The sequence below is a fragment of the Aulonocara sp. 'chitande type north' Nkhata Bay genome, linkage group LG3 (assembly GCF_057382095.1).
Source record: "Aulonocara sp. 'chitande type north' Nkhata Bay isolate Kocher_YH1m ecotype deep benthic linkage group LG3, A_spYH_male_GT1.1, whole genome shotgun sequence".
In the NCBI taxonomy this organism is placed as follows: Eukaryota; Metazoa; Chordata; class Actinopteri; order Cichliformes; family Cichlidae; genus Aulonocara; species Aulonocara sp. 'chitande type north' Nkhata Bay.
Window position 1 is genome coordinate 18,372,665 of NC_141346.1, and position 15,970 is coordinate 18,388,634.

A 15,970-nucleotide genomic window follows, 5' to 3' on the forward strand; every position below is an offset into this window, starting at 1 on the left:
TGTCTATGTGTAGATGGCACAATGAAAATATAAATCCAAGGTCCAAAGACACCGGCTATCAGGACAGACGCTCTCTGTTAACATCCAAGTCATTTAAGCCACCAGCTCTCTAGGTACTCACGTAAAAAGGGTAGGGAGGATGATCCCCCTCCTTCCACCTCAAACTGACTGGCAGAACACACCCACCTGTTCTTATCAGAACAGGAACAACAGCTTCACGTCTCAGCTCTGAAACCTCAAGAGCTTTTATGAAAAGATCTCCAGGTGACAGGAAGATTTGTGGCTGGGTGTGAAGAAAAAGAAAAGAGGCTCATAATAACATTCTGTGTATGTGGAGAACACGACGCGTGGTCGCCTGTTTGCCTTTGGCCATTTAGTCATTTAGTGACCACAACCAAAGGGAGATTGTTTTCTTTAGAGCAGTACATCTGCTGTAGGCTGTGTGGAAACCATCGGCCAGTCTACAATTCCGTTTTTTAACCAGATGTCACGGATTCATGTTTTCTTGGAAGCTTCCGCGCTGATCTCGACAAACAGTGTAAACTTACCTCTCCATTAATCTCCCGCCGTCCGTGGAGGGACCCAGGTGTTCCACGCGCTCGCTTTGGTCGATTAAAATGCCTCCAGTAAACCTGAAATACAACGAAGAACTAAAGCTAGCTTTGTAGGACTGTGCAGGGTTTGTTTTTTCCTGTTGCTGCTCGGTGCAGGGAGATCGGTGAGGAAAGGAAATGACCCTGTGAACGAGAAAACGCTAACTTCCTGTTTTAAGACCGGATGTAGAGTTGTACATTTCCGGCAGCTTTATATTGCGATCTGCCGCTACTGCGAAGAAGATAGACACCAAAATCATGTCCAAAATACGAAAACGGAAAGATCGCGTTAAGCTACAAAGAGCAGAAGGCGGGAACACCCACCACTGCTGTGTCCCGCTGTGCACCGCTGGGGGGAGGTTTAACAAGATGTTAAGTTTCCACTGCTTTCCCAAGGATCCTGAATTGCGCGCACAATGGCTAATGAAAATCAGAAGGCACGGCTTCACTGTTACCACCAGCTCTAGAGTGTGTAGTCGGCATTTCGAGACTGGAGACATCTTCGTGTCTTCCTCTGGGAAGCGCTGTCTTCAGCCCAAAGTTGTCCCGTTGTTATTCCACTGGAATAACTTTTCGAAAAAGACAGAGCGACCTGGAGTTTTGGAGCATCGCGTTAAATATGAAACCATATCAGACGAGCTCGACGAGCTCAGGCTGCAGCTCGGGTCTTATCAGTCGACTCAGGGACTGCAGCGATTTGCTACATCAGCTGATGACAGTCGGGACTATACAAGGTAAGAAATCCTCAAGTTTTCAACTAGTGACCCATGGCTTTTGTCATGTTCGGAGGCAATAAGACGCAGGGTTCTCAAGCACGAACCGCTTTTTAATTGAATTGTAGCAGCAGTGTACGTGGCTACATCAATTTCTGGAAAACACATATACACACCGGTCTTCTAGCGACCTCTAGTGGCTGCCCTCATGGTAGCCTTACTAGGACAACATAAACAGATTTCACAACAGCTTTATAACATTACCACACAAATGTGCATTTTAATACGAGGCTGAAGTTGGTTTGCCTTTGTAACTTCCGATTAGGGAAATGGATAAAGCATGTTTGATCTGCTGCAGAGCAAAAACTACACAACCCTGACATTTCAAACCTGTACTTGATTATTCCACACTAACAGAAGAACAAAAGCACAACAAAACAACGATTTTATGAAAACTTTCTGTGATTTGTGAAACTTCAATAAAGACAGGTTTCAGCACTTTCTTTGAACTTGCTTTAAATGATACAGCATCTCAAATGTCAAATTCTGATCACCTTAAAGCAGACGAAAAGCATTTGATTACATGAAATACACTTTATTGAAGCAAATGAACCCTATTAGTTGACGATATTAACTATCAACAATAACACAAACCGTCAGCTGTTGATTGAAGTCACCTCAGATCTCTGGTCCAGGGAATACAGCTTAAATCCATCAAGAGCAGATAATATAAAGCAAAAGGGCTGCTAACTTTGACTATATATTAAAATACTGACCAAAACAGCAAATGCATATTCTCTTATAATCCTGGCCACTGCTTTCCCCCCTCTCTGTACTGCTTTTTTTAACCTGGATTAATCTTGTGTTTCTTTGCTTTCTGCACAAGTTTTATGACCAATTTCCAAGGATCTCATTCATAGATTTAATTAATTGCATTAATGCAAAAAAAACAAAAACAAAAAAACGCTAAACAATGCAGGGCCCCCTACTGTCGCACAATGTGTAATTTAATATCTCAGAGGAGTTTAACTTAATGTCTTCTCTATGAAGGTATCTACACAGGATGCAGGTCAGATGTAAAGTAGCTGGAAGTGAGAACAACTGAAAAAACCCCCACAAAGTTTAAAGTTGCAAGAACGGCTAATAAAGCAAAATTGGACCGTAGTATGAGATCTGTTCTACTGTGGTCCAGATGCATGAAAATGTATTAAATGAACCTTTATTTAAACATTTCACAAATCCAATATATAGTTTTAATTGTTCTGCTCTTGGTGTAGAATAATCGAGTTCAAGTCGATGAACATCATCTACAGATATATAAATGGTAAATGCCCAAGACATCTCGAGATATGTAAATCAGAATCAGAAAGGGTTTTATTGCCAAATGTTGAGCAGGTTTACAACATTAGGAAATTGCTGCGGTGCTTCAGTGCAAACATACTGTCATAAATTGCGCTTAAATAGACATGAAAAAAATAAAAGTAAGAATAAGAATTAAAAGTGCTACGTAGATAGATATATACATGATATATACATGATATATACATGATATATACACATGAGTGCAGGTGGTGATCAGTGCCAAACATGGAATGATGCAGTCAACACAGCGTAGGGTCATGTGTTAGGGGTGGGAACAGTCATAAGGTTATTGTTCATGTGTCCAACAGCAGAGGGGAAGAAACTGTTGTTATGGCGAGAGGTTCTGGTGCGAATGGACCGGAGCCTCCTGCCTGAGGGGAGCAGGTCAAACAGACTGTGTCTAGGGGGCCGAGATATGTAAATCGCCGCATGATTCATCCATTGGGTTAACTTGTTTTGGAAAGTTTGACCATAAACAAGGCACGAATATCACACCGGAAACGAAGTGCTCTACGGGAGTTTCCCCACTGGAAGTAGCAAATGCCAAGGCGCACACACAGTCTATTAGAGCCGTTAAAGGTTAAAGTGAGGTTAATATTAGAGATTTGTTGAAACTAACAAATTTATAAATTAACATGACTTAAAACATTCAACTTGTTAAGAAAACAAGGTGAAGTATCTGAAAGTTTTATCATTGTTATTTTTCTTGTTATGTGAGACACCTTTGAATGTCCAGTCACAAAAAGAACAAAAGATTAATGTGACATGGGATTTTGTTTTGTTTTTTCTTACTTTTTTTTCTTACTTTTCAGGGACCCTGAAGCCAAGGGTGCACAGGTACGGGTGTAATTTATAAAATGTGGCTTTTGCAATACCCCCAAAATGACAAAAATAATGTCAATATACACAATCACCGAAAAATAAGCTATTTTAAGAAATAAGTGGACCCATAAAAGAGGTCAGCTGAACAGAACTCCTTCAAAAATAATGCTTAGCAAAATCATATCATAACTCAACAAACTCCCCAAATGAGAGACAGCCGAGCCTATAGAGACACTGAGAAAACCATTTTAAAAACTAAAGGGAAAACCACAGGGACAACAACTAAACATAATACAAAAAATAATAATAATCCCAATTACCCCATGTGGTCACAACACACTGTTAATTTCACTTGGCTGGCCTCTGTGTGTACTGTGTTACATAAATCAAAAGAAAGAGAAGCTTGAAGTGAAATCAGGTATGAATAAAATGTGGTCGTCTGAGCGTCAGGAGGAAAGCTCTGGTCAGAAACAGGATTTCTTTCACAGTTTTTCCTTCTTTGTTCTTAAAAGGAATCCCGACTATTATGTCAAGTTACTCTAAATATGTTACAAATTATCTCCACTACATAAACATTGTTGAAAATAACTAAAATGTTTTCGTTATCCATTAAATCTTTGTTGTTTAAAACTATTTTGAAGCCTTGGGAGCGGCCATGTTTTTGTTCACGCAATGCATTCTGGGACGATGATGTATATTGGTTGTGGGCAGGCGCTTTCGTTCAGCTAACCTGTTGTTGCAGGAGAGGAACTACTATGCCGCATTGTGTAGCTTTCGGTTGTAATTTCCAGTCGAAGCTCAACAAAGGAACAGATGTAAGTCTGCACAGCTTTCCTCATGACCAAACAAGAAGAAAGCAATGGGAAGATGTTTGCGGTCGAGTACAACTCCCCAAAGACCCGCGGCTGTGCTCTAGCCACTTTAGCCCTGATGCGTTTGAGGCATTTAGTCGACCACGGTTGATAAAAGAGCTCACAGGTGCTTCTGGTTATAAGCGAAGACTAAAATCAAATGCAGTCCCGACAATTTTTCGCTATGAGGAGACCACGGGTCTGGGAAAAGCGAGTGAAAACCGCGCTAAGAAACGCCTAAGACCAGAGATGCTAAACAGTTTCCGGGATGGTTGTAAACAACAACCCGCTTCTACAGTAGCCAACATGTTCGTGGATGATGGTGACCAATCAGACACCGTGTCAGTTATGGAGAAGACAAGCAATGAAGCAGCTGAAGCTACTAAAGTATCCGTGAGTGTTCAGTGTTCTTCAAGTGAAACTGATGCATCAACCCAGACTGAGATAAGTCCGATGTAGCAGTACAATTTTTCCCTTTATTGTCAAAAAATTACAATACAGCGCTTATTTTACATGTCAACAAAAAGTTATATACAGTTATAAGTGGTTAAGAACAAAGCAGTCGTCAAACAAAGAACATTTAAAGAATATTATAGGACAGAAATACCATAAAGCAGCATAAAAGTACAGTAAGGTGACCTATCATACAAAAGTAGGCACATAGAAATCTAGCTACATCAATTGAAAAGCTGCATCAAAAATTCAAGTAAGGTGTGAGCTTTAAGTTACACTTGTCTAATGAAGCCTTCCACAGCAGGACTTCATTTTTAAAGCCAACAAAAATCGGAGTAATTTTCATGAAGCGACATTTGTGAATGAAAAATTTTGCTACTATAAATAAGTTTTGGGGTTTTTTTTCGGTTTGTAATCCAAATCTAATTACTTGTCAGGTTAGAGAAGGGCAGTCAATGTTTTTAGAGGTTAACCAGTACAGAAAATCATCCCAAAAAGATCTGGAACTTTCACATGAATAAAAAAAAGATGCAGTAGTTTCAATATCAGTATTACAGAAAGTGCATGCGTTCGTATCTATATTTAATTTCTTGTGAAGATAGTCATTGGACAGATATATGGCATTTATAATTTTAAAGTGATTTTCTTTTGCTTTAGGTGGACTTGAAAAAGAAAGATATTTAGTCAAAAACTTCAAATAATAGTCTCTAACCATTTTTTTTCTTTTTAGTTGCGAAGGGAAAATTGTCCTTAAAAATTTATTATTGCATGCCTTTCCTTTAAATTGGTGTTTAAGAATAATAATACTGTGATCTGTCAACGGGGCTGCTGAGATAGAAACATGTAAAACATATCTATAACATATCGAGCCCAACCACAGATCTAGACATAAACATTTACTAGAATCACAAATGAACCATCAATATTCAATAAAACTACCAGCCAGTGTCCTGAATCATCAGCCTGAAAAGTCACGACCTTCCCTGGACATTGGTAGAAACAGAGAGCTACTCCAGCAGAGTGGTTGGATCAGTGGCCGAAGAGGATTTTTCACCCCACTCATTTGACCAGAAGGTGGCATCAGCGTCACTTGAATGAGTTTCTTGTAGTAAGGTGCAATTAGCTTTTAGCCCTTTGATAAACATAAACATTGCTTTTCTTTTAACGTTATCCCTGAGACCTTTAACATTCAACGACACAAAGGATAAACATGTGCGTAGCATTAAAAATAAACAAAAATAGAGTTCAAAATATTAAGAATATCAAACTTGAATAGAAAAAAGAAAAAGTTAGTTTACTTTCCTGTTTAGAAAAAGGTGAAAGAACAGCGGTGCTGGCACCTCCCATCACATTCAAAACTGTCAAACGTCCCTCTTTATGTAGAGTTCAGAGAACAAGTAAGAGTGAACACTTTTCAACCATCCGCCAGAATGCGACGGCCATTAATATAACAGACAGCTCCTCTGTAGTAAGCCTATAAATATAAGTATTTATAATATAATCAAAATATAATCAAGTATTTAAAATATAATCTGCTGACTGGAGCAGTCAGGATCTCCATGCATTAGCATGCTGCTTTTGCTCCCAGTGAAAATGATTCCTCTTGAGTTTTTAGTGTATTTAATTCAGAGTCAGCTGTTTAAATAAAAACAGAACATTTTACATCAGGGGATATGACGGGTGTAGTTCAAAATACAATCACCGCTCTCTAAGTAAGATTTCAGTGTTAAATAAAACCGTCCAGTTATGAAGCTGAACTTTAATCTCAGCCAAACTGACTCAGGAACAAATAAAACACTAAATTAAACCCAACATTAAAATTTAGAAGTTACCTAAGAGACTTAAATATCATGTTTAACCTGAGTAGCAAAAGACCACGGGCGGTTTAAAAATGATATGCTGGGATTTCACTCATCTCACCAGCTGTAGTGATCCTTGACCTCCCGGTCAGCTATTGCTGGTGGGTAACAGATGTCTCAGAAAACATCAGAGTACTTTTGCAAATATGTGACGTCTTGATAAATCAAGCAGCTATTTGAAGTTCATATAGCTACATTCTTGCCTGAAAATATCTCTCAACAGCACAGTGTTACAAGAGATCATGACTACTGCTCAGTCCCTGAGCCATCAGCAGAAGACCTGTCCAAAGACGTGGAGAGTCTGAGGAAGGAAATACAGGCGTTACGTGTCCAGCAAAAGTTTGGGTTACAGCGGTTTGCTGGCTCTGACACTGACATCCAATTCTATACCAGGTACATCGAAGTTCAAGTGTTTCCAGTCTTCATGAAAACAACATAGATATTTACTTTTTATCTGCTGACTGTATGTTTCATGAGTGATGTTAATTAATGATTGACACGATGTTTGTCTCTCTTGTGAATAGATTTCCAAGCTATAATCATTTGATGGCATTCTGGGTTTTGATTGAGCCTTGCATCTATAAAATGATCCGGGCTTCAAGAGCCAAGTCAGCTGCCAACATGGACGAAGAAGTGTTGACACCTGCACGCACACAAACGGTAGGCTATGGCTTTGTTGGTAGTTGGAACTAGAGGTGCGATGTCATTGTGTTTATGTAGATCCTAAACGGCTCAGCATCCTTTGCATACTTACATCTGTGTACTACAGCACCTGTTTTCCCCATCGTTCTGTTGTGTTCATGACATGGGAGAAAAAAAATAAAGATGAACTTTTGCGAGATCTGGCAAATGTTTTGGCTGCATCCTCCGGGAGGTCGAGGCACTATGTGCCTGGAGTGCGGTGTTCCCCCCGGCTGTAGTGGGCCTCGACCTGCTGTTAGCTTTCAGCTGGTGGGTAACAGACATCTTCAAAAACAAAAAAATTACCACTTTTGCAAATATGTGATGTCTTGATAAACTGAGCAGATATTTGAAGTTTACACAGCTACATTCACGTCTGAAAATATCTTAAAAGTTTATTTTGTGACCCAGAAAGAGTCATATTAAAACTAAGTAGCTGCTGCAATTGTTGGAAACGGATTGGCTGGTATGAGTTCTCGGATAGGTTGGGTCACGAAGGATACGCCAACTTGGCCTTCAAATGCTACCTACTTTTGAGAGATCCCGAGTTACTTTTGTGAGATCTTGCAAAAGTTAATCTTAATTTTTTTCCCCCCCTATGTTCCTTGCGGGGCTCCATACTCCATGGTACTGTTGTGTGTGTTCAGAAGGAATTTCAGGAGAACGTTCTGTCATTTAAAAAGATTTAATTTGTGTTAGCAATTCAAATTACAAGTTTACACAGCGCTGTGGACCTCTATGTGAGATCAAGCATCTGGTTCACAAAAAGGATAACCCTCCACAACTTTATATAGTGAGACAATAACAAAGATTGTCATGGCTATCGTGCTCTCACACAGAGATGGCAGTCCTGCTGTCTCCCTGCGAATCTTCCTTGTACATTTGTGACCTCCTCTGGTATCTGCTCTCTCCTCTGTAAGAGAGAAAAGAAAAACACCTCCCCGCCTAGTTTTGATTATTTCTTGATTATTTAATTCTGTCCCACTGCTACTTGCAGACATATTATTTGGCCCTCTGAACCAGAGAATATCCCTGTAATCATGTGTGTGTGAGCGTGTTGCAAGCAACCCTCTGCACTCTACATCATTCCTACAATAATCAGTCCAGACAGTCACGTTGAACTTAGCTTTTGACCTTCAAGAGATGGAGTGCCAACTCGTATGAACACATTTGCAGTATGTATATAAAGATAATAAAAACAACTATTTTGTAGAAAAATTAAAAATGTACGATATGATATGCATAACCATTACAACAACCAATTACATTGACAGCGTAGCATTTTATTCTATTGTACACAGTGTCTTATTCTTATTATATTATTATTCTTATCCCATCTCATTGTTTTTCTGAATTTTTGCCACTTTCTGCTGTAACTCAACAAATTTCCCACGTGTGGGACTAATAAGGGTCTATCCTGTCTTATCTTACAAAACATTTAGCCAAGAAAAGCATGATCTTACTAGTTCATAGATTAAGGAGTAACCTTTTCCCTTTTGTTTTAACCTTTCAGAGGCAGCTGCTCCAGCCAATCGACGAGTTCTTTCTTTTCCTGGTTTTCCTGTCTGTTGGTCTGAAGGAGAGGGACCTGGCTCATCGATTCAACATACACCAGTCCACAGTGAGCAGCATCATTGCAACATGGACAAGTTTTCTTGCCACTGCACTGGGGGCTCAGTGCATCTGGCTTACACGTGCAGAAGTGCAAGCTTACCTCCCTAAGGAATTCAAAGGTTTCTCAGACACCCAGGTGATCCTTGACTGTACAGAGCTGAGGTGTCAGACACCATCCTCACCACTTCTCCAGAGTGAAACGTACTCTTCGTACAAATCCCACTGCACGATGAAAGCCCTGGTTGGCATAGCTCCACATGGTCCAGTCACATTCATCTCTGATCTGTACGCAGGTTCGGTTAGTGACAAGGAACTATTCAAACAATCAGGCATTGCTGAGAAGTTGACTGAAGACATGGCAGTGATGGTGGATAAGGGCTTCCTGATCACAGATTGTTGTAAATGCAAAGTGTACCGCCCCCCTTTTGTATCTAAGCAGAAGAAGAACCAGGTTAAGGAGATGCAGGCCACAGTCAGACTCAGGCTGCATGTGGAGCGAGTCATTAGGAGGATCAAACAGAACAAACTTTTTGATGGCATCATCACCATGTCACCTGTTTACAATATCAACCAACTGTTTGCAGTAGCATGTATGCTGTCAAATTACCAGAACACAGCATTAGTTCAAAAACGGATTAAGTGAGACGAGATGGAGTTGTCCCAAGACACCAGTGCAAGTAACTTATGCTAGACATGGAGCTTGAAATACTTACTATGTAAATAAGTTCTGCAAACATTCAATGTGTAAAATGTTTTTGATATTTTTGCTAAAATAAGAGTTTATTGGTTTCACACAACAGTAAAATGTTTTTTAAAAATTCATTAAATGTAGAAACTTAAAGAAGTCCAGACGCTTTTCTTTGAAAGCTCCTTTGACTACAATGACCTGGGTGACTGAGAACCTTCACCTGTGAAGGTTCTCAGTCATTCACAGACATTTAGATGTTGTATGTTTGCAATATTAACTTGATGTATATTTGCTTCTGATCACCCAAACACATGTTGATTAAACTATCTGACCAGTCAAATTGGGTGTGATAAAGCAGAGAGGAGTAACGCAATGTTTAAATTTGACGTTAGCCAACGTTATTTTTTGTCGGTTAATTTCTGTTTTCTTACCCTCGTAGTTGTGTATCTGTGATGCAGCATATAACGTAAATCCTTTATCTAATTTTCTGGCAGTTGTTCAATTTTGGGAGCTCTTGTAGGCAGCGGGTGTAGAACATCGCCACTGTTTAACCACTGCAGAAACAGTGGGGCAAGGATGAGTATAACGCAGAAGTGATTGTGCAAGTGGCTGCTGTTACAACCAAATTTCCCCTTGTGGGACAATTAAAGGATTATTCTAAGTAGGACTACACATTGGTGGGACCATTTTAGATGGTTCATGTTTTATAACTACAGTGATGCACATTGCTATAAGAATATGTTTATTTCTCTAACACTATTTTAACCAAGTAGTTAGAGGATACTACATCCCATTCTTCATATGTTTAAACATGTCAGAGGTTTATTTTTTAAACAGTTGGTTATGTCAGCAAATAAAAACAAAAAGTAGTCCCCATCCCCACGTTTGAAGTATAGATTATTAAATTTACAGGGTGTAAGTTAAGGCAACACAAAACTTTTGCCACATGTGGAACCGAAAATAAAAGTGAAGATGCACAAAATATTTTCAAGAATAGACTGCGTGACCATGGTACGTGTTTTACTGCAGGTTTGAGACGGACAGACTCCCCGCCTCACCCTCCCTTCCCCAATTCAATTCAATTCAATTTTATTTATATAGCGCCAAATCACAATATAAGTCGCCTCAAGGCGCTTCATAGATACAGAGAAAAACCCAACAATCATATGACCCCCTGTGAGCAAGCACTTTGGCAACAGTGGGAAGGAAAAACTCCCTTTTAATAGGAAGAAACCTCCGGCAGAACCAGGCTCAGGGAGGGGCGGCCATCTGCTGCGACCAGAGCAGATGGCCGCTTCAGACATTGACCCCCAACACATCTTCCACCTCTCCCCCCTTCACCCTCTCCAATCCAGTCTCAACGACCACCACCACCCTCTCCAATCCAGTCTCAACGACCACCACCACCCTCCCCATTCGAGTCTCAACGACCACCACCACCCTCTCCAATCCAGACTCAACAACCTCCATCACACCTCTCACCCCCCTTTCCTCCTCCCTGAAACTCAGAATACACACTGAGGATGTGAGCCGACTATTTCAGAAACAGAAGCCCAGGAAAGCCCCCGGACCAGATGGTGTCTCACCCTCCTGCCTCAAAACCTGTGCTGAACAGCTGGCTCCCATCTTTTCTTGCATCTTCAACAGATCTCTGGAGCTGTGTGAAGTTCCCTCCTGCTTCAAACGCTCAACCATCATCCCTATTCCCAAGAAACCCACCATCACAGGACTGAATGACTACAGACCCGTCGCCTTGACGTCTGTGGTCATGAAATCCTTCGAACGACTGGTGTTAGCCCATCTGAAGGACATTACAGGCCACCAGCTGGACCCTCTGCAGTTTGCCTACTGGGCAAACAGGTCGGTGGATGATGCAGTGAACATGGAGCTGCATTACATTCTGCAACACCTCGACCGCCCGGTAACTTATGCCAGGGTCCTGTTTGTGGACTTTAGTTCGGCTTTTAACACCATTGTGCCTGAACTTCTCTCCTCCAAACGCTCCCAGCTCAGCGTGTCACCAGCTACCTGTCAGTGGATCACCAGCTTCCTGACAGATAGAAAGCAGCAAGTGAGGCTGGGGGAGATCACCTCTGAAACTCGGTCCCTCAGTATTGGTGCCCCTCAAGGATGTGTCCTCTCACCACTACTGTTCTCCCTCTACACTAACGACTGCACCTCCAAGAACTCGGCTGTCAAACTCCTAAAGTTTGCAGATGACACCACTGTCATTGGCCTCATTCAGGATGGTGATGAGTCTGCATACTGGCAGGAAGTTGAGTGGCTGGTACTCTGGTGCAGTCAGCACAATTTGGAGCTGAACACTCTTAAAACTGTAGAGATGACATCCCTCAACTCTGCGGGTTAAATCCATCAACCCATGTTTCCCAATTTATTAATGGTTTCTGTAAAAGACCCTCATCCCCAGTGTTATTAGGAATTGAAGCACACATGCATCACCAAACATCACACACACTCCTTTGTGCCATTTGCTTTGCTCTGTCCAGATGTTTGCCATAAAGGACAGCGACTATATTTGTACCTAAGTGAATACCACAAACATAAACTAACTTCAAAGTTAGTGCTTCCCAAAGTCTGGGGTAAAACCCAGAAGTAGCCATGAATTTCCACACAGCCAACATATATCAAACACTTCTGAGCTAAATTTACAACAGAGAGATCGATCTTTCCTCTCTATCTATGCATTGTGCTGTACTCTTTACTACTGTAGACCCATTTAAACAGTGTAAACCCTCTCAAAGGCATTTGCAATTATCTTTACTGTCCTCACATCAGTGATTGGGGAAACCAAAACAACCACATTTAACTCTAGAAGAACAACCTCATTCTTTAGGTGCTTCCAGCATGTTTGAGACCTATCAAAATCACTCACTGAATTGTGATGAACCCAAAATCCTACTTTAGGGTGTCAAACAACATGTCAAAGCTGAGTATACATGTCAAAAGAACTCACAACTGTTGTTACTATGTTTACTCGGACAGTGAGGGCCTAATGCACTTACACATCAGGAACTGACATGCTAGAAAATCAGTCTACAAAATATACACAAATAATTATTAGTTAGGTTGCTGTAAAACGTGCATCCTAAAACTACTCCAGTCACTTCTGCTCAGGCTCAGGACTCTAACAGAGTTTGTGATGTTCACAGTCATGTAAATGCATATCAGTTATAAGATGATTAGAAATGTCACACCAACGACCCCCTTAACACAAAACCACACGGAACTACTTCCGGCACAACTGCCTGATTGTTTAATAAGGTGTCATCTGCATTCATGATCCCTCTTAGGTGCCACAGAGTCTGCTCTGCAGTCGCTGAGTTGGAGCTTGGCATGCTCTTTTTGGAGGAGGGCGCTCTTTTCACCCCTCACCCTCTCGTTCCAGTGCAGCTTTATGGTTATTGCTGTGGTTCTGGAACCTTCTCATAATGACTAGTAGGGCCCCAAACCGCACGACCTTTGACCTCAACTACTGCCTGGGCTTTCAGCTCTGCCATGACTGTTTCTTACTTCTCGCTGGGTCTCTAAATACTTCTGATCAGCACCCAGTCTCAATCTCTGGAGATTCCACCCTTGGGATGATTTCTTCCAGCAATACTCTGGCCACTGCACCTGTATCTCCCTACTAGAAGGAAAAACTTCTAACCATTTGGAAAATATATCAACCAACATCAATCCACATTTTTCCTTTCAGTTTTGTGAACTTCACTTATAGGTTTTCAAACCCTCATCCGAACATACCTGTCCATAACGTGTTAATCCCACAAGTCACAGTAAAAAGCCGTGGAAAAAATCGTCATGGAAAACACAGAAAACATTGTTTCATGTTAAACCTGGAATTCCTCCTCTTGACGCATCGACACTCCCATGAGTCAACTCATCAGAACTAGGCTCCTTTCTTAAAGAAAAGGGTTAGTTAGATCATTGCCAATGCAACATCAGGGCGTCTCCTCCGGAGTAGCACATGGCGGGCCCAATTCATGCATTCAACAGACCCGTCTGTGTTTTGATTAAAATTTTGTTTCCTAATGAAGTCAGCAGTGGGTGGGTGAAAGCCGTTCATCAGAGCATAGCTTAACTGCTGCTGATGTGGGCTGGCCTTCTCTGCACGCTCTTCAAGGCCGCTATGCTTTCTGCCAACTTCTAACATTTGACATTTTCCAACAATACAGAGTGTTACTATAACCAACAAGCAGCCAGTAAAAACAGTGTTCTTCACACAAAATCAGTAAAACAGAAAAGTAGCAGCTAAAGGGTTTAGTCTGCCCACACTCATGTAAACATACAGTCTCTCCTCCTCTGGTCTCTGTCATCCTTCTGCTTCTGCAAAAACAAGCAAACAAAAACACATACATCCACCCTTTTTTTTCACTGTTTGGGTGGATTAGGCATTAAAAGTGACTAATCCTAGAATAGTTACCGTCTTCTGAATTTCAAGTCGGTCACATTTAGTCCACATCATCAGTCCAGCCACAGCATTTGCATTTATACCAATCACATGCATTCATAACGATCATTGCTGATAGTGGAAAACAGCACACAAATTTAAATGTCCACTGACAGCAATATTTCATCATTCCAAAAACAAAAACAATTCTTCTTGCTTTTGAAATGGATTGAATCGCTACAATCCTTTTAAACACAGGATTTCCCATCTAATATGGTCAGCATCTTATGTAGGTGAATTTTCTCAGAAGCCAATTGTAATCTTGAGAAGCTCACCTTATATTTGCTCTCAATTAAAGTATTTTATAGCACTTTTGCTCCCAATCTTGCAGGCCTGCTTTTAACATCAACACACAAAATATCACACCCAGAGGGATGATACCACTTTTTCCCCTAAGTGCACTGTTACAAAAACAAAAAAGATTTTAGGCCCGGACATGTCTAAGTGTAAAAAATAAAAACAAACAAAAAAAAAACAGTCTTTCTCTTAGGTTTAGGTTGTTTTTCTTTTTCTAACTGGCAGAATCAGCCAGTTAGGTTTAGGTTGTTTGCTGCAGTCACTGCTTCTGGCTTTAATTAACAACTGATGCTTACATGGTCTGAAATCAGACTTAAGTGTCACTACCTTTGTTCATTTTCCCCACATCATATTTACTGGTTGCCCACAAGTGCTCCCGAATATTTCCAATTCTGGAAAGTCTGGGGCCAACTGACCTAGTTTCACCTGCTAAATACACAGAGAAAATGTTTTTCATTAGCAGCTGCAGAGTTCACACAACACAAATGTTCACCATTAAAAACTTCCTAAACACTTCATATCAATGTTTTATCACAGGAATGTGGATTTCTTCCCCAGGTCTGTGCTTTTTTTTTTTAAACTTATTTTTCATTTTCACAGACCCAATCATTTCATTTAACTTTTCTTTCCTTTTTTTTCGTCCCCAAACATAAAACATGTAACATGTCATCATGTATTTCACAAAACAAGTTTGTTCTCGTGTAATCAGAGTGTGTATCTGGGTGCAAGCTTCACCCATACATCAGAAACAGGAAACTCTACCCTCTGTTACATCTTATTCACTTGTTTTATAATACTGTCATCCTTCCCTGATCTAGTAACAATCAACTAATTTGCAAATCAGCTATTAACCCACTAAGTTGACAGGACAACAGAAATGCATGTTCAAAATATTATCACAAAAGAGAATTTCCTTCATACAGTAAATTACTTGTGCTGCACCAATAATGCAGAAAGCATCTCACAATTTACTATATTAACAACTAAATTTATTGTCTGATCACTGGTTGGTCAAACCAGAATCTCTTTTTTTTTTCCCTTCACAAAAGTTAAACTCTTGTCCTGCAACCCTAGAGGGTTATTTGTCAGCAGTGGATACACTCAGCGTTTGATAACAAGTGTCTGTGAAATTTGCACAATTTTAACACTGATGACAGATAACAAGCTGATCTTCATTGCATGTGTGTGTTAGTAGGCAGGTTTAATGGCTGTGTGCAGTGGAGCTGCAGATTCAGCAGGGCGTGTCCTTAAAGCTGCCTTTCCTTCACATTTCTCTGTTTATGTGTGTTTGTGTGCGTTTTATTTTTACCTTTGTTGCAATCCTACGAACTCTTTATCAACCTCCACAAGACAGCCGGCCACAGTTTTCCAACCCAATTTTCATGTGTTCTCACATTAACAACAACAGACTTCATTTTTCCTCCATGCTCTCCACTTCTCACAGCTTCTGTCTCTCTCCTGAATCTGCAGCAGTTCACAGTTGTGGCGTGTCAGGGGCCCAGTGGGCCGTTCTTCTTCAGCTTTGCCTTTTGTCTTTCACTCTTTTCAGTCTCTTCCTTTGCCTTTTCA

General features: G+C 40.7%; 1 protein-coding gene across 1 annotated transcript; it reads left to right on the plus strand.

Annotated features, from left to right (window-relative positions):
* Positions 1-568: 568 nt before the first annotated feature.
* LOC147334319 (uncharacterized) lies at positions 569-10,632 on the plus strand. The gene is made up of 6 exons (XM_086285908.1): positions 569-1,327; positions 3,481-3,505; positions 4,075-4,734; positions 6,877-7,046; positions 7,178-7,313; positions 8,848-10,632. Exons 1-6 carry the CDS (start codon positions 852-854, stop codon positions 9,589-9,591), a joined length of 2,211 nt encoding a protein of 736 aa, XP_086142034.1. The 5' UTR covers positions 569-851; the 3' UTR covers positions 9,592-10,632.
* Positions 10,633-15,970: the final 5,338 nt, after the last annotated feature.